The 15,301-nt window shown below is 41.1% G+C and overlaps 1 protein-coding gene across 1 annotated transcript in view; it reads left to right on the top strand.

The window, feature by feature from the left end:
• The first annotated feature begins 4,543 nt into the window (after positions 1–4,543).
• The window catches only part of PLCL1 (phospholipase C like 1 (inactive)), a 355,583-nt gene continuing 344,825 nt past the window's right edge, over positions 4,544–15,301 (top strand). The window contains exon 1 of the mRNA XM_019939204.3: positions 4,544–4,883. Within this exon, the coding sequence (XP_019794763.2) occupies positions 4,560–4,883 (324 nt within the window). The 5' untranslated portion in view covers positions 4,544–4,559. The remainder of the gene's footprint in view (positions 4,884–15,301) is intronic.

Below are 15,301 nucleotides of genomic sequence, written 5' to 3'. Positions count from 1 at the left end.
TAAGTTTTGCTTATCTTTCATTGACTTAGCATATATTTGCTCTACTATAATACTTATACTATAAATTACCCTGCAAATTGCTTTTTCTTGAACTAGCAAATCAAAATGACTACAATGTGTATTGGGGAGCTCGGTGACTGAATATAAAGATATATGTGGCTCATTTGAAAATGCTGTACTCATATTAAATGCATCTTTGAACTGGCTCTTAATATCAAAATATTCTTTCTTACGTATATGTGGATCACAGGATAAATGTGTTTCTTCACACACTGATAAATCAATCAGCCTTATACTCCGTCATGATGAAACAGAGGTAATGCTGGTGTTAAGAGAAGAGGTAGTTGTGCCTAATGTGAGTGGTCCCAGGTTTGAAGGAGTGGTTCTTCAGAATAACTGAAGTCTCCAGGACCATCCCGGGACTTGTACCCTATGAGAGCCTTGTGTAGTACAAAGAGCCACAAGCTTCAAAGTCATCATCTGGGACTCAAATCCTGGTTTTGTCACTTGAGCAAGTGAATTGACCCTTTTGATCCTATGTTTCCTTATCTGTAAAGAATTCTTCATAGAGGATTATCTGGTACATAGAAAGCAGTGATAAGTTCTCTTCCCAACTGTGATTTCCTGGTAATGTATGGAAAGTCTTACTATTCTCACTGGATTTTTCTTAGGCCCAGGGTTCTGAAGTGACTAACCTGAGCTGGAAGGACTACATTGACATACCAAGCCTTCAGTTCTGGGCTAGGTATTTTCAGGTTTGCTGCAGCTGGCTAGGTTCCCATCAGTTGTTTTTCAGTCCAATTCTAGATTTCATGTTACTCCAATTTATAAGCATCCTTCTAATTTTGCAACTACTTGCTTTGGGTCTGCTCTGAGTTTTGCCCTAGGATGGAATTCCAGGATCCTTGACAATAAGAAGTCCTCAGTGACAGAGCCCTTTTTCTTTATCAGAAGTGGTTGTTTTATTCAGCTAGAGGGCTGCAAAGGTAAAGATTCTGTCCACAAATATTTATTGAGCACCTACTCTGCCAGGCATGGTTTTGGGAGCTGGAGGTACAGCACTGAACAAAATAGACAAGTTTTTTATGCACATGGAGATTACATTCTCCATTTCAGTGGGGCAGAGACAGGAGGTCAGTGTGAAAGACTATATAAGTAAACAATTCCATGGACAGGACAGTTTATTTACAGTGATAAAATCCTATGAGAAAACAAAACAGAATAATATGAGTGATATGGTATGTGTGTGAGGTTGAAGGGGCAACTTGAGACGTGTGGTCAGAGAAGACCTCTCTGAGGTGGTGACATTTGAATTGACAATTTATGATTCTTACTCACATCCCTTCTCCCTCTCCCTCCCATTCCCCCAACTTCCAATTTGCCCATGAGGTGGTTGTCACATTACATGGTGAATGATTGGGAGACAGGAGTTGTGGGTCATAGTAACTTGGAAAGGGTTTTTTTTTTAAATGGAGGGTAGGAGTGTTTATATGGCTGCTGATCTGACTGAGTCTGGCTACACCTTGCTCTCAGTCTTGGGAGTGGGGCCACAGAGTAGAATCTGTGTATGGGTAGGAGCAGGTTCAATGGAGGGTTCTTTATTTTTAAACTGCAAACATGAATATCAAGAGAAGCCTTCTGAGCTTATGCTAGAGGACAACAGTATGAAAGACTTGATAGATCAGGGTCCAACTATATTCTCAAGGCAGAATGAATTAGACAACAGTCTGAACAGATGCTCAGAGCAAAGATGCGTGTGTGTGTGTGTGTGTGTGTGTGTGTGTGTGTGTGTGTGTTTGCCTTCACATGAGGGTGAGAGAGAAGGCTGCTAAGGGAGAAAAGAGATAAGAGAAGATTTCAATTGGCCATCATCTAGTTGAAACACACAAAAAATTTTATACACTGCATGCTATACTTTCTGGTTTATTTTTTTGAAGACCACTGACTGTAAATGTTAGTAAGGTGACACTAATTTTTCTTTTTTTTTTTGCGGTACGCGGGCCTCTCACTGTTGTGGCCTTTCCCGTTGCGGAGCACAGGCTCCGGACACGCAGGCTCAGCGGCCATGGCTCACAGGCCTAGCCGCTCCGTGGCATGTGGGATCTTCCCGGACCAGGGCACAAACCCGTGTTCCCTGCATCGGCAGGCGGACTCTCAACCACTGCGCCACAAGGGAAGCCCCTGGTGATACTAATTTTAATATTAAAAAATAATATCAGGATGGTATACACAAACCATTTACATGGGAAATCCCTGTAAATGACATTAATATCATAGAACAAGATGATGAGTGAGATAACCACAGTTTTACATTTCTCAGAGGACAACCCAAGAATGGAATTTTTTTGAGGGTAACACAGAAAAATAAAGCTCTGAAAGCAACTGTAGAAGACAGAAATAAAACATAGTAATACTTGAATACCAAAGAAAAAAGTGGTAGGTTAAAATAGGTTATATTTGTGAGTATAGCAAGTAAAAATATTTCTGAAGATGAAGGACATGTATGCTTGTTTTAAGTCTGGGTGACCTTCTACTTCCTCTTGTCTGTGGGCTATAAGGGCAGATCAGTTGAAAGGAAACTAAGTGAGTTTCCTCTCCTGTCTTTTACATATGAGAAAGAAAGAAAAAAGCATTTGCTATTATGGATGCAGTTCTCAGAATCTCACTAGAGGGTGGTGTTGGTTCTAAAACCAGAGATTGCTAATCTGGTACATTCATTACCAGGCTGCATTTATATTTAAAGAAAAGGTAAAATCAAGCCTTCTCAGTCTTCCCTAAAAGTTGGTAAATGTCAAGTCTGAAAACTCCCAAGGGCCTCATCCAGTTCTGGCCGCTTGCAGCCCCAGAGGAGCCAGATAAAGTAGTGAAGAGATTACCGGAGGAGTTAAGTGGCAGATTCTAATTTCACCTCTTGCACTAACACTAGACAAGAAACTAAAGCTCTGTGGGCCTTCTTCTCATCTGTAAAATAAAAGGGTTGCGCTAGATGATCCCTAAATCCCCTTGCATCTCTAAAATTCTGACATTCTAACAAATTCTGGGTCTAAAAGGCTGAAGAATTTCTCCTGTTCTTAGTCAAAGGAACAAGTAACATCTCAAATTATAAAATTATTAATAATTAAAATAGAATTTAATGTTATAAATAAGGTTTAACAGAGATTCTAATATTAAAAAGCCTTTAAATTAGAATGTCATATCTTCTGTCCTACTAGGAAACCTCAGAGCCATCCTTTTTTCACCTATCTGAACATTCTGTGGTTAATTTCACTGCCTTAATGCATCATTCAAGGATATCGCTCCTCTTGCTAACTTGCTGGAAATGAGCAAAATATGTTTATATAGGATTATCTAGAGAAAGGAGGTTGAACCATTCATTATCAAATAGGGATGTTTTAGGATAGAGATTAAATCCCCTACCTCACCTTGTGCTTAGCCAACATGCATCATATCTACGCTTTGTGAGGAGCCACTCTCCAGAGGATTTAGTTGGTTTGGCTTCCTATTACTCTCACCTCTTTTTATCTGATTCCATTTCCTTGTCATATTTATTCACATTGCAGAGTGAACTGAAGATGTTTACACGGAAACTGAAGCAAATTATTCAACAACAGGGTCCCAGTAAACCCTAATTTATCTCTGCATGGACTTAACTTCTAAGGGTGAGAGCCTGCAATTAACCCCTGATGGTGCGAAGCTGCACTCCGCGTCACGCCAAAGGCTTTGACCTTAATACTCAACACCCCATTTCCTCCAAATTGCTTTGCTTTGCAAACGAAGGTTTCCTTTCCCCCGCCTCTGTCCCATCCCCGGATTTTGTTGCAACTTCAGGTTCGTTTCGAACATCTAAACTTCCCAAAATACACACGGAGCGCCTCCGGGTGCGCACACACGCGCTCTCACACCCCACTCGAGTACACAAGCCCGTCTGGGTAGGCTCCCGGTTAGAGAACACATTCCATTCTTCGCGCTTGGGCACACCCCTCCCTAGTGGGGATTGGTCGGGCCGACCCCCACCTCGGCGAGGCGAGACTCCTAAGAGGCCCAGACGCCTGCCAATCCCCACGGGCTGTCAAAACAAGTCCTTCCCTCCCTGTCACAACAGAGCGGAGTGGAGGTCGTCGCCGCCGCCGCCGCCGCCGCCGCCGCCGCCGCCGCCGCCGCCGCCGCCGCTGCCGCAGCCGCCGCACTTCCTGGGGCCACTGCGCCGCCGTCCGCGGGCAGGTGGTTGGTGCGCCGGGCAGCGGTCGCCGGGCTCCAGCCCCTCTCAGGCCGCGCGCGTCCCGGCCTCAGAGGCAGCCCGGCCAGGCGCCCGATGCCTTTTGTCTGGCGCAGAGCGGGCGTTTGCATCACGTTTCGGACACCTCCCTCTCCTTTTCGCCTCTCCTTCTCCCTGCCGCTCACATCTCACTCCCGCCGCGGTCCCCCCAAGGACTGCCGGCCTCCTGGATCAAAGCCCGCGGACGTCTCTACTCGAGCGATGTCTCCTCTCCAGAAAGTTGCCGCCACCGCCGCAGCCACCGGGCGGTGAAACAAAGTCTGGCGCGGTCGCCTCCCGGTGCATGAGCGCACCCGTGCCCAGCGGCTGGACTCCGCTGCCGGGCGTGCCGCCTCCCCCCGGGGAGCCCGAAACGCGCTCGGCTATGGCCGAGGGCGCAGCCAACAGGGAGGGTCCAGCGCCGACAGACGCGACCGGGAGCGAAGACGAACCCCGAGTGGGCCCGGACGCCGCCTCCGGGGACGGCGTGGCGGCGGCCCCTGGGGGCCAGTGGAGGGACCGTCGCAGCGGGGTCGCGCTGCCCAGCGCTGCCGGGGCCCCGGCGGACAGCGAGGCCGGCCTCCTGGAGGCTGCGCGGGCGACCCCCCGGCGCAGCAGCATCATCAAGGTAAGCGAGGCCGCGCGACCCCGGGAGCGTGGGTGTGGATGGTGGACCGTGGATGGGTCACGGGCCGGGGCAGGATGTATGGTGCCCGGAGGCCACGCAGGCTTAGCATTGTTTTCTCCCATCCCCTTCATTACCGAACCTTCCTTCCTTGTCCAGAGGTTCCCAGACTCAGTTCTTGGCTGTGAGAAGCAGAAGTGACCTTTTTTTTCTTGACAGAGGAGGAAAAGTTCCGCTCTGCGTCTTTGCGTTTTCATGGATGCTTTTCCTCATCTTCTCTGAAAGTTTCGCTAAGCCGTTGATATGCGGAGGAAGGGAGGACTCAATATAAATGCAGACCCGCGGGATGGTTGTGCACTGCTCTCCAACGAGAAGTTAGCTTTTGCCGCACAGTAAAGGAAATGCACAGTTTACCCTCAAGTGAAGCAAAACAAAACAAAACAAAAAACCCCAAACCCTAGAGACTCAAACTGTCCTGAGATCTCAGGAAGCGTGAGCTTTCCCCGTAGGCAGGCAGAGTTTTCAGTGGCCCCTGCAGCAAAGTAAAGAGCGATGTTGGAGCCCAGAGTTTCCGCGCTGCAGAGAGCGCAACCGAAAAGCAGCCAATCCACCAAGCAGCACCCTGGGGCCTTGTGGTTACCACCACATGCAGGGAAAACGCTTCTTGACCCCTCAACTACCAGTCAGGGTTTCTCTCCATCCATCTTCCTTCTACTTGGGGCTTGTTTCCTGTTTGAGATTTCATCTTGGTTGCATGACATCGGGTTAAGGTCCCCTGGAAGTCAGAACCCTTCCACAGGCTTTGGAAAAGGGCCTTTTAGCGTAAATGCACGTGGGTAATCTTTGGTACGCGATGTTAAAACCGATCTTGGTAGAACAGTCAGTATGAAACTACTTCCATGTAAAAGTAAGCCAAAGATGAAAATGAAGGATGGACTTGGAACTACTTACTATTCAATGTACTTGTGTTAATACATTAAAAACCCTTGCTCAGGTTTAAGCTGTGTATACACCACATAATACGTGTCTCTTTCTCAAGCTGTAAACTGGAGCTCCTAGTGCCGGTGTGGGTAGACTGCTCCCCTAGTCCATCCAGCCAGCTCCAAGTATAGTCTAGGCTTTTCCCCAGTACTGACACATGGAAGTTTAAAGCCACACAGGGAGATTTCTATATTAAAAGAAGAGTGGGTGGTAGTTACAAATGACTTGTAGTAGTTTCTGTTATTTTGTGACTTTTAGATTATGTGAAAAGAAGTGTTCTATTCTGGGTGTGAATTTGGATAAAAAGGAAATGATCACTTTTTTTCCTTTTAACCCACAGGTCAGAAAGCATATTGTTTTGAATCTTAAAAAAGACATCACAAAATCACATTTTGGAATCTAAGATATAGACACTACACGTGTTGTGTGAAAACAAGAGCCTCAAGATAGTTTAAAATATACCATCATAAAAAGCAGTGGGCTTTTTTGTTGTGTTGTAAAAAATGAAAGTAACAGAGCGTAAAGGAATATACAAATTCTTGCAGCTAAGTTTGCAGTTTTTAAATTTTAGTTATGTGCTGGTTGATATTCTCAGAAGAGTCCTTGCTGAGTAATGATGCCTCTGTTGTTTTGAAGTTTCTTTTTGTGACAAAAAAGGAGGGAGACAACAGAGTAGCAGCTTGATTCTTTCCCTATTTAATAGTAAAATAAATATTTAATAAATGACCTTTAAAATTAAAGATACCAGAAAATGAAGTGAATTATTATTATTATCTTAAGCTAACTCTTATTGAAAAAGTAATAAATGCATATGATAGAAACAAATGTTGCAAAGGAGTTTGAAGGGAAAACTCCCAGCCACTCCACATTCCCACTTACATGGTCCACCCCCATAGCCGTTAACACTTTCTTGTGTATCCTTCCAGTAATATTCCATGTGTATATAAGCATATGTATCTGTACTTATCTGTGGTGAACTACTGATGCTGCTGACTTATGTAATAAAGTTTCGCTAGAGTTTACAGGCCTCATATCTTCAGATTTGCTCCAAACATTTTGATGTCTAGAGGGTTGTCTGAGGTCATTGTGGTGGGTCTGTTAATCTTCAAGGATAACCTGGTAGGTCATTGGTGGGTAGCGGTCCTTGGGGTCTATTCCCAGAGCCCTTCATTATCTTACAGTGGGGAAAGAGGCAGTTGGTGGACTCTGTGCCACACCGTCTCTGAGATCAAGGACCTTTCTGTTGACATCTTGAATCTGCTGCCCCATGGTTTGTTCATTTTAGCATAGTAAAAATGAGAATTTCTAAAAAAGGTCTAGATCATATAAGAAATAAGTAGCACATGTTCTGTATTGAGAAAAGATTGCATTCTTCATAGTTTTGCCAAGAGTTTTTTTTATTTGGCACTGAAACATACACAAAAAAGAAAGGCTCTAGTACATTTTATATTAATCAAACTATTAAATGCTGTTCCAAACAGCCTTAGTACAGGGATAATTGATATTCATGATCATAACTCTGAGCCACTGAAAGATTGTGAATCATCAAATATCAAATTATTTTCAGCTCAATTTAAGTATTGTTTCTAGTCTAATTGTTTGACTGCTAATTCTCTATAAACATGGATATTAGATAAATCAGAATAGTGCATTCCTCTATCATGCCAGAAAACAGACTGTCTTGTATATTAATAAAAGGAATGTTTTCAGTAAATTTGCCCTCCCTAATTTGCGAAAATATGTGTTTAGTTGAGAAAACAATTTCATTCTGAGCTGATGAAAACAATAGCATTTATCTTTACACATCTTTGGAAAGTCTTCTTTCTACTATAATTATGTTTCTTCCCTTATATGCCCAGTCCTAAGTTTTAAAAAATTTAATGTGAGAGTTAAACTAGGTTCTCTTTAACCTGTCCATTTTTTCCCTGTGTTTTTCTGTGTGAGCTTTTGGGCAGCATTGACGTTGATAAATGTTGCATGTTTTTTGGTAAGTGCATTGTTATACACCACAGTATTGCAGTAGACTCCATCTTAATTGCTTCTTCATGACTTGTGGTTTAAAATTGCTTCTTCATGACAAGTTAGTTACATGCAAGGTTGATAATATCTAGAAATTATGTACTGTTGTAGGTTCAAATATATTTCTACTTAAGGAATTAGACCATTTAACTATCTGGTACTTGATATCAAATTTATACATTTAAAATATTTAACATTTTAGATTATAGTTTACAGCTCTATAACTCTATAATAGAAATTTTTGGAAACAGAAAGCAGTGTAGCTTATTCCTTATGCCAGATGGCAGGAATTGAGATATAAAAGAGCAGTTGTGGGACTCCCCTGGCCGTCCAGTGGTTAAGATGCTGCACTTCCAATGCAGGGGGCGCAGGTATGATCCCTGGCTGGGGAACTGAGATCCCACATACTGTGCGACCAAAGAAAAAAAAAAACAGTTGATTTGTCTCCCACTATATGTAATGTATTGAAGAGTTCTACTTTTTTCCTTTTGATTCTACTTCAGTATGAATTCTTGAGAAGAAATTATCACTTGGATCCCATGGACATAGGTGTGTGGGATGAAGATAGGAGCTGGAAATGAGGTGCTGAGACATGCACTGAAGCAGCTAGAGTAGTGACTTCCATGTTGTTCATGTCTCTTATTTTATATTATGGCCAGTCTCATTCTGTCATGTTCATTGTGGGGCTGGTGTAGTGAGTTTCTGAGCTGCAGCCTCAAAAATGCACCTTGGGTACCTGTTGACCCATGTAAAAATTATGGCTCTCCTCAAACGGGCAAGGGAAATTTTATTCACTTTTATGAAATGCTGCCTACTATGAGTCAAGTACTAAACTAGGAGCTTTCATACATTATAATCAATCCTCATAGCAAACTCTCTAAAGTAGAGAAGGGAGGCATGGACAGCTACTGATACAATGTGGAGTCAGGATTCATACCCATGTCTGCTTAACATGCTGATTCTCAGATGCAGAAAGCCCATAATCCATGAATACTTTTTTAGGTTAGAAACAACATGAACATCTAAGAACGTGGCATATTCTTCGGCTCCCAGGCTTGTGGGTAAACTATCTTGTCTCAGCTCCACCTCTCCAATTCAGAACACCTGGAAATGGATGACTCTAGAAAGGGATTGCTGTTGCTTTTGTCTTTGGTCATTTTGTTAGGCCTGTACTGTATTTTAAAAGGTAGAGCAGCTTGGCAGATGTTCTACTTGCTGTCAGTATATGAAAGGTACACCTGTTCTTTTACGCCCGGCCCACTTCTCCCCTGCCCATGCACACAATTGAGTTTGTGAAGGATTGTATTCTCTTTTAGACTGATATATGGGGCATAGGAATATGTATTATTCTAGAGGAGTGATGCAGTAGGGGGTATTGTGTGGGAGCTCTGAAAACATTCTGAAAACATTTTTTATAGAGACAGTTATGAAGGGAATTAAGTGTGATTGAAAAATAACTCAAAAATTTTAGACACATTATAAGTTAAATAGGCTTCTGTAGATTGGCGTGGGAATCAATCAGAATTTATAGACCCCTTTTCCTGTAGAAATATGTGTTAAAAATTCCAAATAATCGACTTATGGGTGAACTTTGGGTAAACAACCTGACTGTACAGCGGGGCTGGCCAGCCTTACTGCGTGCAGTTAGTGTGCCTTGGTTGTTTCAGTCGTGGGTGCTCCTCCTGAGGAATGATTCATAAATAGCGTTGAATTTCTTGCGTGGATTTGTTTTATTATCCTAGTAACTTCAGTCAGAGTGTTTACTTTTCCTGAAATTGCCATAGAAACATGGTCACATTTCACCTTAGAAGTGGTTGCTTCTCATTGTGGTGTTTTTCTGATGTGATTTCTTATAGCATCTCTCAAGAGAATTCAGAATAAAATTTTGATAGAGAGCCTTGTCATGTTTTGATGAGAGATTTTAGAAGTACCTGTTGATTAGTGCTTGCTACTACTATCAGAATTTACAAGAATTTTTTTCCTTCTTGGAAAATATATTAAGGTTTAAAAGGTAGACATTAATTGCATAGCCACTGAGAGGTCAAACATACATTGCAGTTAAGACTGAAGAGTTGTTTTCCCAGGCTTTCCCCTTTTACAGTAGAGAAAAAAGGTAATTAAATTTTGTACAGTAAAATGTCAATTGAACATTTATTACCAAATAACACCTCAGGCACCACAGGGTATTATGAGAAGACATCAGGTACAGCCGACTTTACCTTTGGTGCTACTGAACAAACAATCCATTAATGCTTCTAGGTAATGCCGGAGCAACTGGTCAGGCAGCATGCTGGGGAGTAATTCAAAGAAAGAATTACAGCAGGTTTCCCTGCTCCCCCAGTGACTGCTCAGCTTTAATAACTGTGAGCATTAAACATAATTCCATTTTCAGTAGCAATGTCTAAACTGAGACCTGTATAAGATTGTACATTAATAAAATTATCCAGCTGAAGATGACTAAACAGAAGTAAGAGGCAGGAGTAAAGTTCCTTTTTGAGTTTCCACTGGGGTCTCAACACTAGTAAATGAACCATTGTTTATTAGATGGGGAGAGAGAATAATTTGATTACACTTCCAATCTAAATCTAAGGTAATAAATCAGTAAACCTATTACAGTGGAACCTGTGAGTTCTACAAAATCTCATATTTTGATGTTTTCTAATAACGTAAAAAAGGTTTATTTGTAGTATTATCAAATCTTATTTATCTTCGCATCCCCAGTTCATCTCTGTATCCCAGTTCCTATAAAGGTTATGATAGACAGAATTTATTATAATTAATGAGTATACTAAATTGATAAAAACAATTAGAACTGAATGGTCAAGTTCTATAATGACAACATTCTGTTTTGTTTTAATTCTTGGCCAATGTGTTGTGTATTTCAGCTAACATTAGATGGCAACAAAATTATAGTGTGACAAAGTATTGGAATAGTCCTTTGGATTTAAAATTGGATTTGATTTCTAGTTTAATTTGTAACATTTTATATGGATGTGTTGAAGAGAGATATAATCTAGTTTATTTTCAACAGTACCGTTTTAACTTACCTCACTAATAATTAAACTAGCATTATTTTGAGATAAGTAGGATTGTACATTGTGAGTAGAAAAGAATCATATTTATATTATCATTATCACTCCAGGAAGAAGAAAGGCAAGTTAATTTTGAAAACAATATAATCCATCCAAAACAAAACAACATAACAACTAAACTATTTTAGTAAGTGTGCTTAGTTCCCAAAGATTTCTTAATTTGTATTTGTGAATTTATGATACCTGTTACTGGCAAGGATATTGTGTTTTTCCTTAAACACACAACTTTGTATTCAAAAGTTTAAAATCTTTGAAAGATAATATCTGCTTTCTTTTTTTTTTTAACATCTTTATTGGGGTATAATTGCTTTACAATGGTATGTTAGTTTCTGCTTTATAAGAAAGTGAATCAGTTATACATATACATATGTTCCCATATCTCTTCCCTCTTGCGTCTCCCTCCCTCCCACCCTCCCTAATATCTGCTTTTTTTTTTTTTTTTTAACATCTTTATTGGGGTATAATTACTTTACAATGGTGTGTTAGTTTCTGCTTTATAACAAAGTGAATCAGTTATACATATACATATGTTCCCATATCTCTTCCCTCTTGCGTCTCCCTCCCTCCCACCCTCCCTAATATCTGCTTTCTTAACTCTTTCACACTGACTTGTTCAAAAGCCTGTTAACAGGTGCTAAATCTATACTAGACTAAGCTCAGGCAGTATGTATAAGTAGGCACACTTGTATCATTGTATAGTACTATGTAATGGTTAGAAATGATAGATTATATTCAGAACACCTTCCCTGTGAGATGTTGAGGAAGATAAAAGCACAAGGAAGTAAAAAAGAGACAAAAGCCAAACAAACAAAAAAACCCCTTTACTGTTAGCTGGGACCAAGATTACAAGGCAGAACTCTAGAAAGCTGGACCTTTTCATGTTGTAGGTACTTTTCTCTGAGGCTCAAGTGATTTCAAACCAAAGCAGGCCAAGTAGCCTGTGTTCTTAAAGCCCATATCTTTCATATCAGATCTGACAGCTGATGATGAGGGTGGGCTGCTCAGGAGCTCACCCCATCGGGCTAGAGAATAAGGAGTCAGCAGGAGGAGAATGTGTTTCCCCTCCAAACCTCCCTTGGCTCAGGTTGGGTTAGGGTCTGGCTCAGGAAAAGGGCAACTGTGTGGGAAGCGTGAGTGTAAACTGCCTTGCTCTGCTCCCCTTCAGGTCAGCACGTTGTTGGGTGAGGGGAGAAAGAGGATACCACGCCATGTGCACTCTGACCTTTATCTCCTTTGAAAACTTCACCTCCACAGAACAGATTCTATCAATGTCCTTCAACTTGCAGTCTTGTAACCATTTATCATGACTAATTTTTGGAGGCGGTAGTAGGGGCAGAAGTGGGGGATGAAGGTTGGCAGAGTCTGTGCTCCCCCTGGAGACTGACATGCAAGATGCAAAGACATCTTCAGCATTTAGTGAACTCCCCTTTTAAAATACTTTGGAATTATTGATTCCATGCTATAATTATTATATATTTAGATATGTTATTAATAATTAAATGCTTTATTTTGATGTTTAATCTAATAGATAAAACACCTAGTACATTTGCAGAGATTTTCCTGTTGAGAAATTTTCTTATAGCAAATGCTTATATAAGTTGTATGATGACTCTGGCATTGTTCAGTTAATGTGTATTAATTCATTCAATCCTCACAATAACCATATGAGTTTAGTATTTTTAATTGTTATTTCCCTTTTTACAGTTGGAGAGATATGACTTGCCTAAGGTCACACAGCTAGTAAATGCAGAGCCAGGAAATGGACCCAAATGGTCTAGCTCCAGAGGTTGCTTTTAATCTTTATGCTGTACATCCTCTTAAATAATATTGATTTAAACCTTAGCTAGTATGCATGAAATAGCAGACATTATATAGCTACCTTAAAAACTAAGTTTAGCTGACAAATCGAAAAGAAACTATTCTGAAAACAACTTCGGGAAACTCTGATAAGGATTCTTTGATTATGTTTTTTTAGCTTCTTAACCTTTCATGTAAAATACCCATGACTTTACAATAATATCGTACACTACTTTCCCTTGAGACGACTGGAAGTCCTCTTAGTACATTTTTACTCTTTTATCAGAATTAGCATCTTTACCATGTAGCAAGAATTTATGATCCAACTTTGCTGTAAATTACACAGGCTAAGGATGGACTGTTACTTAATCAATGCAAACTGATATGATTTATTTTATAGTTTGATAGTTTTGTCTTCCAGCATCAATAAATCAGTAAGGAGTATCTGAGTCTCTAATCCAAGGAAGTTGGAATTTTGATAAGTGGTAGTGGATATGATGCTTTACTATTAATATTTCTTCCCAATTACATTTGAGGTAGGTGAGTTCATCACACATATGAGGAATATCTGAGGAATTCCATTAAACTGAAAGTCTGTTTAATCATTTACTTCCTTTTTTGGGGGGTGGAAATTCCAAAAAAAAATGGGAAATTTAAATATGTGAGTATGTCATGAAATTACTGTGCTTGTGGCTACTCTATTGTGTTGATGGTAGTGAGTCCATTCTGCTATGCAGAGATACAGTACCATGGCCAAATCGTACCCAGAGGTTTGTCCCCATCACTTGGAGACTGGCCAGGTGTTAAAGGCACAGTCAACTCTCTTGTTGAAACACTCCTCATATGTCAGGTTTAATTACCTATGTGCCGTTATATTAAATTATTGAAAGGACATAGGACTTTGGCTTTTTCTTTCTCTTCTCTCTCTTTTTTTCTATTGCAGCATTTGCACAATAAGGTGTTTAGTCACATTCTCTTAAAGTGGAATTTTTTCTTTTGGAAAAAACAATAAAGCTTTCCCCAAACATCTGAAATTTACAAGAAATATTTTTCCTAATACCTTCTCATATTCAGTTAGTATGGAATCAACCTGGTTTTGTGATAAATGCAGTGGTATGTATGTGTGTACACACTTAATGCTAGACACATTGGAAGTCAGAATCCTCAACAGCAGGTGACCTTTTTTTCCCCAGCTTTATGTCCTACAGCTGGGATGATGGTCTTTATCCCAAGACATGTTTTTTATGAAAGTAACTGCGTGGGCTATGAGAAGCCACACTCAGAAATGTTAGCCAAACTCAGAAAAGTTTGGTCAGAAGTTGAGATTTTTGTGGTTTGGGGAGAAGAGAAAGAGGATCAATGTGTGCTAAAGAGAATGGAGTTGGATGGGACCATGTTTATAAATGGAAAAAGTAATGCTTCAACAAATAACTCTCTACCTAGATCATTCTGCCGGAAGTTGTACATTTGGGAATTCAAATTTTGGGGATTTTGATGGCCTTTTGGTTCTTCTGGAGAGTCTTTTAACTAATTAACACCTCACACCTTAACACACCTAATAGTGAATACTCAGCTTAGGGCCCTTTGAGCCTAGAGATTCCTGGGAAGGATCTAAGAAGGACTGGTCTAGTTTGTTGGTGGGAATGCATGGCATTAAAGACAAGTTTTGTCTATTTTTCTGTTTTTCTAGCCCTAGCCCTAAGAAAGTCCAAGGAAATTCTTCATAGTTGCACCCTTAGCATGGCAGGGTCACCAATACAGAGAAATGGCTTCTGGTAAACAAGATATCATAGCAGTTGGTGTAACAGGATGGAAGTAGTTGTGAGTGCTGGAATTAGCCATCACAGCTTAAAACAAAAGACTCTAAGATTCCATAGACTCAGGGGACCGTGAACTGTTGTGTTCAGCCACCATTTCCAGTCTTACAGAGAGGCAGCCTTTACTACTGCTCTTGTCCACCCCTTTTCCCCAGGCTAAATAAGGGGAGGACTTCGAGGGAGGAGGTAACCTTGGAAGAGGGTTATGGTTTCTGAAGAGAGTCTTTTCCTTCCACTTTCCTCATTTTGGGTGGAAGATCTCATGACCCTTTCTGAAGTTGAGAGAGAAAGGACTCAAGAGAATCATGTGTAAAGATTGGGCAGGTAATGGTGGTGGCATGGAACAGTTCCCCTCTCCACCAAGTCTCCCTGTAAGTTGGGACTGATGCTCATCTCTTCTCTGGAAGATACTGAATTACCAGACCATCAGAGCCCTGATGCCATCTTGATTGTGGAGGAAGATGGCCAGGCATCTTGCTGTGCCCCACCCAAAGAACCCATTTGAGCATAGGGACTCTAGTAACAAGAGGCTGGGGCAGGGGCTGGGTAAGTGGTGGGAGGAAGAGGTCAGTGTCCAAGCCAGATCTCTAAAACCAATATGATGAATATGCAGGAAGAAGGGCACTATGGAGAACCATCAACTCCACTCAGAGTCAGCATTTGCATGCCTGCCTCACAGAGAGAACCAACAGTAAGTTCAGTGTTAACCTGAGGA

The sequence above is a fragment of the Tursiops truncatus genome, chromosome 7 (assembly GCF_011762595.2).
Source record: "Tursiops truncatus isolate mTurTru1 chromosome 7, mTurTru1.mat.Y, whole genome shotgun sequence".
In the NCBI taxonomy this organism is placed as follows: Eukaryota; Metazoa; Chordata; class Mammalia; order Artiodactyla; family Delphinidae; genus Tursiops; species Tursiops truncatus.
This window is presented reverse-complemented; position numbering and strand designations above follow the sequence as displayed.